This window comes from Mytilus edulis, chromosome 10 (genome assembly GCF_963676685.1).
Source record: "Mytilus edulis chromosome 10, xbMytEdul2.2, whole genome shotgun sequence".
Lineage (NCBI taxonomy): Eukaryota > Metazoa > Mollusca > Bivalvia > Mytilida > Mytilidae > Mytilus > Mytilus edulis.
In genome coordinates this window covers 57,663,886-57,674,332 of record NC_092353.1, presented here as the reverse complement: position 1 = coordinate 57,674,332, position 10,447 = coordinate 57,663,886, and the positions used below count along the sequence as shown (strand labels likewise).

The 10,447-nt window shown below is 31.5% G+C and overlaps 1 protein-coding gene across 1 annotated transcript in view; it reads right to left on the bottom strand.

The window, feature by feature from the left end:
* Positions 1–294: 294 nt before the first annotated feature.
* LOC139492851 (myb-like protein X) overlaps positions 295–10,447 on the bottom strand; it is a 33,270-nt gene continuing 23,117 nt past the window's right edge. The window contains exon 10 of the mRNA XM_071281002.1: positions 295–348. Coding sequence (XP_071137103.1) covers positions 295–348 — 54 coding nt within the window. The remainder of the gene's footprint in view (positions 349–10,447) is intronic.

Genomic DNA, 10,447 nt, shown 5'->3' with positions numbered 1-10,447 from the left:
ACTTAATTATGCTAGTACCCAATATATGTGCAATGTATTGTCAAAAATAGCCCATATTTATGTAGCAAAAGTATTCTTCTTTCAAATAAATAGCTAACCTTTTACATTTAACAATTTTGTAAAACTGCTATATTTCGGGGTCAAAAAGGGGTCTTACTGGACCTTCTCCTTTCTCTTTGTCACATCATTCTTTAGATAATAAACCTTGAATTTTAGTTGCTTTAATTTAGACCTCAACATAAAACCAATAAAATTATAAGTAATAGATTAAATCAAATTTTGCTGTCTGTAGAGTTAAAATAAATACCTTCCATCAACTCCATTCTTAGCATTTCTTTTTTCAGATTCCTAGAATACATTAATTTCATTATAAAACAATAATTGACAGCAAATTTCTTCATTCATTCTAAACTATTATCATCCTTAGATGTGCAACTTTTCTAAAAACTTTGAACAAGGACGCCCTGTAAGGGCCATCCAATAATTCAGATTTTTTTTAAACTAAATAAATTCTCTATCTCTCACTTATTTTTCATATACTCCCAGATTCTGTATTGATTTTAGTAGAACTTGTGTTGCTCAGTCTTTTGTTTTTCTATTTGTGTACTGATGTTTTTCTATTTGTGTACTGATGTTTTTCTATTTGTGTACTGTTTTCTATTTGTGTACTGTTTTCTATTTGTGTACTGATGTTTTTCTATTTGTGTACTGTTTTCTATTTGTGTACTGTTTTCTATTTGTGTACTGATGTTTTTCTATTTGTGTACTGTTTTCTATTTGTGTACTGATGTTTTTCTATTTGTGTACTGTTTTCTATTTGTGTACTGTTTTCTATTTGTGTACTGATGTTTTTCTATTTGTGTACTGTTTTCTATTTGTGTACTGATGTTTTTCTATTTGTGTACTGTTTTCTATTTGTGTACTGTTTTCTATTTGTGTACTGATGTTTTTCTATTTGTGTACTGTTTTCTATTTGTGTACTGATGTTTTTCTATTTGTGTACTGTTTTCTATTTGTGTACTGTTTTCTATTTGTGTACTGATGTTTTTCTATTTGTGTACTGTTTTCTATTTGTGTACTGATGTTTTTCTATTTGTGTACTGATGTTTTTCTATTGGGTACTGATGTTTTTCTTTTTACTTTTTTTTTTGCCATGACACTGTCAATTTGTTTTTGCTATAAACAGTTTCGTATAAAAAACTAGGGGTTATTCCCTGACAAAAATAACCATGGAGGGAAACCCCTGTTTATTTACTCAATAGGTGAAAAAGTATCATGTTTTTTGTATTTGATTGTAAAAATTAGTTAATTAGCTTTCAATTAAAACAGGTTGAATGATTGAAATAATTTTAAAAATTATATTAACTTTACATGTTTTGAGGGGAGACAACACTGTAAACAACCTGTTTTTTTGGCAGTGTAAATTGAAAACTTATTTGCAGCCACTGTAGCTCTTTTCGGAGCAGGAAACCGTACCCTGAAACAAGATTTTTCTGAAAGGCTAGGTAAAAACCTACAAATTTCATACAGTTTTGATTATGTAAAATGTGCATGGATCATGTCTTCATGGGTGTGCACATAACCTGGTTTCAAGTTTTTTATGTTCAAATTGGACCTTTTTTCCCCCATGTTCATTGGATGGAATATTTTTAATATATTAAAAGTACACATTATTTTTATTTCATTATAAACTAGAAAACATTCTGATTCCAGTGATATCTAGTTTTATACAAGTATCTTTATTAATCAGTCCACAACTAAGGGTCACTTATGCATGGTCCCTTAAAATGTGACGTCGTAGAAAAAAACTGTTGATTGCACCTTTAAAGGGACAAATATATATTATAGTGATGTTTTCGCATAGAAATGTGTACACGAATGGAGTAAAACAATTCTGAAAAATGTTGTACGGCATGTATACTTTAATTTAATAGCATCAGTTTGGTATATTTAATGCAAATATTACAGATTTGTACATAGCAACCAGAAATAAGAAAACCAGACTCTGCACAAATATTGAAGTTTTTTTCATCTTTTTGTGACGTCATGATATTTTATTCAATGTCTCATATATTTGGAACCATAAGTTGCACATGCAAAGTGTAGATTTTTTCTACTTTGACCTGTACTTCTGATCAGTGTGACATAAATTTTAATTCATTATATTATATATTTGGTACTTTTTAAAGTCATAAAAGTACAAGTGCCATTCCTAAGAAAAACACTATTTCCATATTTTTCTCAACTCAGCTATAACTTAGTTCACATAATACTAGGGACAAAATATATTTCAAGTAACTTTATTCATGCTTATTTCATAGCTTTTATTCTATTTATTCAAAAGAAACCCTATTTTATGATTTATTTTCATTGTAAAACTGATGAAAATGGGATACAGGAAATGTTTGGAGTTTGCTGGTTAAACTGTTTGCCACTGGCCAATATGCCAGTACTACGCGACATGAAAAAAGAGCTGTATTTTCACTATTCGTGGTCACTATCCTTAAAGTCAGACATCATTTTAATCGGTATAGTGTACAGATTCAGAAAAGCTAAGAAATTTTAATATATCGCATATAAAGTTTTGCCTTAAGGGTGCTATAAACAGTTTCGTATAAAAAACTAGGGGTTATTCCCTGACAAAAATAATTATGGAGGGAAACCCCTGTTTATTTACTCAATTGGTGAAAAAGTATCATGTTTTTTGTATTTGATTGTAAAAATTAGTTAATTAGCTTTCAATTAAAACAGGTTGAATGATTGAAATAATTTTAAAAATTATATTAACTTTACATGTTTTGAGGGGAGACAACACTGTAAACAACCTGTTTTTTTGGCAGTGAAAATTGTAAAACTTATTTGCAGCCACTGTAGCTCTTTTCGGAGCAGGAAACCGTACCCTGAAACAAGATTTTTCTGAAAGGCTAGGTAAAAACCTACAAATTTCATACAGTTTTGATTATGTAAAATGTGCATGGATCATGTCTTCATGGGTGTGCACATAACCTGGTTTCAAGTTTTTTATGTTCAAATTGGACCTTTTTCCCCCATGTTCATTGGATGGAATATTTTTAATATATTAAAAGTACACATTATTTTTATTTCATTATAAACTAGAGAACATTCTGATTCCAGTGATATCTAGTTTTATACAAGTATCTTTATTAATCAGTCCACAACTAAGGGTCACTTATGCATGGTCCCTTAAAATGTGACGTCGTAGAAAAAAACTGTTGATTGCACCCTATGTGTTTGAATGTCGCTTTGGTATCTTTTGTCTCTCTGTTATCAAGATCAATTTTGCCGGCAAAACACAAAGCAGCCAAAGTTTTTGATCAATAATCACTGAATGAAAGGTTTTTTGTAGATGATACAGTATGGATTGGTAATAAATGTATAACTAACTATACAGAGGACTTAATTAGTTTCATATATATGCATGCATGGTCCAATGTTAAATACTATTTCTGTCAATTTGTACTTCAATTCTTTTTTATGTACATTTTATAAATCATGTCACAGGCCAATCACTAATTGCAGCTATTTTCATGATTTTCTTTCATAATTTCTCATCTCAGGTTACTCCACTGAGACAAGCAGAAATAAAAAAAAAAAACAGGGCATCATAAGCTTACAGTGAAACCTGTTTAAACCGAACCTCTTCAGGACTTAAGATTTTGTTTGGTTTTGGCTGATGTTTTATCAGTTCACAACACACATGATTTGATATGACAGTGCTTACGACATTTTTGGTTTATACAAGTTTCGGTTTAGTCAGGTTTCACTGTATCATTGACATGATTGACATGATAGAGATACAGCTGTGGCGGAACATTTTAACCAAGAGGATCATTGTAAAGAGGACATCACAGTTCAAGTTCTGCAACAAATTTACGATAGATTTGCAAATTACAGAAGATATATTGAAGCACAATGGATGCTAAAACTAAATACAATTAGACCATTTGGAATCGACGTTAAAAAGGAATGACTTTAATTCATCAAAGCTAGTGTTGGATAATTGGTTGAAATTACCAACCGATTATCTATTACAATCAGTTGACAGCAACCAACCGACTATCGGTTATAATTGCATCATAATACCTTGCCCTTTTTTCAAATGAAATCATGCATTTAGTCTCATTGTACATGTCTAATGTGTATATTCCTTATCATTGCAGAGTTTATATATTCATATTTGATCTTTTGTTTCCTTTTCATATTCTGACGTACTGAATTATAATCCTGGTACCTTTGATAACTATTTATTTAGCAGTTAAAACAATAATTAATAAGAATCAAGATTCATATTGATCTCATAATTACATTAATAACCAACAGTGACACTAACATTTCTAAATTTCAATTGTGTAACTCACAATACAATTTCAATAACATTTGAATGCTTCTAGTTGAGAAAAGATATATAAAGTTTTTAACTTTAAGAAATTTAAGATTAACAGAAAAAAATAAAACAATGCATTTGCATTATAATATATACAGTAAACATACGGGATTAAGCCAATGTCTGTTAATTCGTGTATAATGCTTTTTTTTTCACTTTTGTGATCATCATTTTTTCTGCCAATTGTGTCATTCGTGCGTCTGAACGTATAATTGCAAGAATGCTGAATTATTACATAGTTGAACCGTATCCGATTCGTGATTCTTATATTTTTCAATATGGCTGACAAATTTCAGATATATACAAAAATAAACGATGTTTGGCAAGCAATTTGGAAAGGAATATGACGTTTTTGATGCTACAAATAGATAAAACATTAATAAAAGGCAATTTGCAACACGTTCTAATTAAGCAAAGAAATTATTTTGTCTCATTCATAATGATTTTATGTACACTCTCAAGTTGCAAGTACCGGTATTGAAAGAAAGTATATATTTCATACAAAGTTATTAATTTTAAATAATATTCCATCAATCTGCAAATATTTATAGTCAATGCATTTGTCACGTTTATAAAGAAGGAAATTGGTTATGTCTTTAATTATAGGATGTTTGATATTGTTATTGTCATCGATCCTGATATTTTTTGTTATTATTTGTTTGCTGCGCACATAAAATGCAAACCTAAAACGAACCGGAAGTTGATAAGCTAAAAGTCGAGAAAACTTAAACGACAATCGATCAAACAAAATCTCAATCGATTATCGACATCGCCAGGCCCAACCAACTGATTTCCGACTTATTCCAATCATCGGAACAACACTAATCAAAGCTTATATAATTTAACTTTCATTAATAAAATAGTATTATGACATCATGCTATTGTGACGTTAAAGTATTGTGATGTCATAACGTTTCCAAGGAATTTTATCTATAACATCTTTTAAATGATTGAAAAAGAAAGTAATGTCAGCCATGTAGTTGTGAAGAAAAATAAAGAACTAAAGAAGGCCAATGGTCGAAACGTCTCAAAAATTAGTTTATTGTTACAATAAAATAATGATTGACTTTGCCTAGAAAAAAAAGCAAAAAACAGATATCAACAGATTATCAATAGGCTCTCAAATCTGTTGCCTTTCCATGAAATTGAAGTCATTATTAAACCCTCTTGATGCCAGATTTAAAAAAAATAACGTTTCGACGTTGCAAATAAGCAATAACAATTTGACGTCGCCAGTGCCGAATTCTTTTGACGTCGTCTTTTTGGCGTATTTTTTTCATGTTGATTTATAAAGTAGTTTTTTTCTACGCAAACTGCAATCACAAGGGCGGTGACCTGGTGAACATTTTGATAATGCTATATTGACTGATTAAAATCTTTCTATACAAATTTGCATCTTGATGTACACGTACCAATGAGATTCATAAATGTAAAGTTAACTGATATTTTTTTTTAGATGCAGTTGAATTCATGCAATTATAAAAAGTTCTTTTTTGAATTGCAATATAATATTGTAAAGTATTATGCAATACGTATTTGCCGCCTACAATTTTTGGCTATATATTTTTATATCATAACAGTTTTTAAAAAGATATTTTAGAGTATTTATGGGCGGATTTTACCAAACCATGTTTTGAAAGGCACGGAATTGTCGGAAGTACATTTGTTTATTTGGTCACAATTTTATCTTCGATTGTTTTTGTTTTCTACTGATGTGAACATTTATAATAATATTTTGCAAACCAATTTTGGTAAAATATATGCCAAATTTCAGGATAAAAAATTTGTGTTTATATATCCAGCAACAGATAGTTGTTCAATGATATATATAACCTGATAAACACATAGATACGTGTTAAAAAAATCTATTGGTTGATTGAAATCCAATTAGAAATAACTTTATAAAATATTTAAAAAATGTAATATATAGCCCAAAGTTCGTAAAAAATACTGCCTGCCACTGGATTCGTAAATAGTTTCTCTAAAAGGGTACTGAAAGGTCAGTTATAATCATGTGTTTTCCCATGTTCAAGAACTTTTATTTTTCTATAAGTAACACTTTGATATTACAATTACTGAATATACAAAAGGAGGCGAGTAATGTCGCGATTCATTGTCCTATGCTGTCTGATTACATGAACCATGTGAGCAGTATTTTTTTTGGGTATTAAATGTACATGTAGGAACATTTGTTTCTTGCATTTAATGTTTAGGGATGAATTCAGAAGACTGGCTTAGATTTGTCCTAACTCGTCTCGACATGAACGGGACTATTCACCTTATGAAGTTATATACATTTCGTATAGATGTGATTGCGTATTGAATGTTTGTCGACCTCTATGTGTATTTTGTTTTTTTACTTTTATTGCGTCTGTTGATGTAGGTCAATATCAATTTGTTTTAAATTGAAGGTCACGAGATTCCTTTTGTGAAAATTTCTGTAGAACCACATCAATTTTAAAAACATAGCAAATACAAAACAGTATGAAAGGAAGTATTGCCCGTAACTATTATCGAAAATAATATCTATACTCCTTGTATTCTTCACGTGCAAAACAACTTAATATATTATTACTAAATGGGTATATGTTACATCATTAACCGAATCAAAAGATTAAAAATAGGTCCAGATTTTAGAGGCCGTAATAATCGCTGCTGGTTTTGTGAAATAAAAAGTATGTCAGTAGAAGGTGTCTCCTCTTATGTCTCTTTTCGTTTCTCTTCTTACGAATGCCAAAAAAATTGGGTGTTCATTTTGGATTTTTTAATGTGAATCATCGCACAGAGAAATAGAGAATACTTTTATCGACAAGATCCTTTTCAGTTAAATTACAAAAATGAATGTCGAACACTCGGAGAACATATTGTTTCATCAGTTTATTCTCTATAATTTGGTAATGAATATTTTTTGATCTGATCTGTGGTACATGTATCCGTTTAGTGAAATTTAAAAGCTTCTGTTTAATCCGAAACAGTCAGACTTAAAAGAAAAAGACTGGTCTCTTTAAAATTTCAAGGGAGATACAGATGGTGTATACATGGCCAAAAAAATACCAAAATAATTTCATGAACCGGTGTCCTATAGCCATTCTTCCCCCATGCCAATTTTTCCGGGGGGAAAAACTGGATCGATCCAATATTTCCCCCCGGAAAAAATGGCATGATCCAACTTTCCCCCTTCAACGTTATAGGGGAAAACGAGGATCAGGCCAATTTTTCCCCTTTGCGGCGTGATAAGCTAGTTTTTCCCCTTTATAAATTTATAACGTCGGCGACGTCAGTTAGAAAATTTTATCCTAAAAAAAGAATATTAACTTTTTTGATTAGTTTAGCGGTTCCAAAGCTTCATCGTATTAATATAAATTGATATGTATTTATATATACCATGTATACATAAAGTTATATTTATACACACGAAGCATATTCTGATGCAGTGATCACATCCATTCTCATTCGTGAACCCTTGGTATCATTGACCTAATGAATACAACTACTTAAACCACGATTTTGACTTTATATGAAAAATCATTTTTGTACCACAAGGTAAAAGTACCCATCAATACTTTAAGCTTTCATTCAGGAGAAGAAGTCCGATAAGGGTGAAACTTCATCAAATCTAGGGGAGATATGTACCCCCTCTCCAACCAGCGTGGGAGACGTGCAGTGGAAACGTGGAATTACAGGAACTACCTCCATTATTGTGACTCGCTGTACAAGATCTACAAAAATATTCCACCTCCAGGTGTATATATAGGGTCGACCACGATCTAGCACTTATTATACAAATATCCACCGGAGTTACACGGACCTGGTAGCAAGTAATAAAAGGCCACCGTACGGTCTCCAAAAATGAAAAAAAACCCATATATAGTCGGCTATAAAATGCTCCGACCATACAAATTAGGGAACAAAACAAACAAAACTAACAGGCTTATTCATTACAAAATAATTTACAAAAAAAAAACATACTCAAACGACATGAACCAACAACAACCACTGTACCCGGTACTACATGTTCCTGGCTTTGGAATGGGCATTGGTACATAAACAATGTGGTGGCCATAAACTCAACCCTCCCCAATGAACCAAACCTAGGACAGCACACCGCAAAAAAAAAAAGTATCAGTTGCCATTGGCTTCACTAAAAATGTTGATACGTTGCGCAAAAATCACTTACATAAAAACAATAGAAACAAAGCACCGAAATAAAAGTACTCGCAGTTACTGAAAGTTATTTCAAAGCTAGTGAAAATATAGACGGACTAGTGAGCATAGACAGACTGGTAAACATGTGGACAGACGGGTGAATATGTAGACAGACTGGTAAGCATGTGAACAGACGGGTGAATATGTAGACAGACTTGTCGACATATAGACAGACATGCAGTTGAGAATGTAGAAAGACTAGGGGACACAAAGCAAGACAGATTAGTTGAAACATAGACAGACTGATAAACCTATAGACAGACTTTTGTTAATGTAAAAGAACTAAAAATTTGTATCTATAAACCTATTTCTAACACTGTTCGGTTTAATTTTCAGACGTGTTTATATATACAGTGATATCTATAATATAGGGGGAAAGATTGGCATGGGGGAAAAGTGACTATATGTATACGTATTGTCAAATTTCCGCGGGGGGAAAAATGGCAATGATCCAAAATTTCCACGGGGGAAATATTGGCTCATGCCAGTCTTTCCCCCCGGGGAAAAACTGGCATGGGGGAAGAATGGCTATATAACACCGGTATGTAAAAAAATGGATCTGTAAAGGGTCTATATGACCATCTCCTTTTAAATCATATTGGAAATAGAAATACAGAACCCGTTGCATCTCCGTAAAGGTTAAAATTCACTAATTTTTCATTTTTTTCTCTCAATTAAATGATTAAACTTATTTGTTATACTTGTACACGAGTATAACAAGCCAAATATATTATTATGAATTAGGCCATTCATTTTCTCAATTGAATTGTTTCACATTTTACACTTCGGGGTCTTCTGTAGGCGACTAGTGGTTTTTTTTCTCATTGTTGAAGGCCGTACTATTGCCTGCAATATTGCTAACATCCACTTCATTTCAACCTAGTTGATTGCTGTCTCATCATACTCATTTGCAGTTAAACCACATCCCCTTATTTGTATATTATAAGTTTAAAATATTTGTCGCTAAACTAAATGACATGCAATTAATAAATCGTTAATCCAGTTTTAAAATACTTTTAATTTAGTTAAAATTTAAATTAAATATTTCGTCTATCAACTATGTGACTGAAAGTGTCCGTCAATAATGCACCCTATAATGTTTAATGACACGATTTCAGTCCTAAAATGTTTATAAAATATTTCCCCTATGTTTGTAAAAAATGTAATTAACACTTTCCTCCTTCATGGCAGGAACTCAGCTAGTAATAATAAAGAACACTTTAAAACACCAAAAGGAGTATATAACATGTAGGTTAAATGCGAAAACAAATAAATATAAAACTGTGTTTATAAAATTAAAGCCAAGTATTTGTCGCTTATCAATCAAACACAATTTGGATAAAAGGAACTCAATTTAGAAAAGAAAATGTGGGCATTGGCAGTGTGTATTTTATCGACAATTTTAGGGGATTTCTGTTGATTTCCATGCTTAAATATCGTGTTTTTCTAAATTTTCATAACTCCAAATCTCAACATTCTTTTATTAATTACCGAGTCCTCTTGGGCCATTATTTTGTCATGGATGGACCGATTTCCCGTTTTGGACTGAGAGGGTAAACACATAAACATTTATATTCGAACATTCGTAATATGCGAAACTTTCTAAAGCATTTTTCAACACACAGTCTGACGAATATGTCGGAAACGCGGTCAATAAAGTGTTTTTTTATTATATTATTCTGATAAATTACGATGCCAAAAAAAGGGGTGGGCCGGTCTTGTTCAATTATCTTGTCTTTCCAGCTCTTATGTCAAGATTTTAAACTTCAGCACCAATGTCATGTGTTTGCAAAGATCTGCAAATATAAAAACCAACGTCATTGTTTGCCGCTGGTA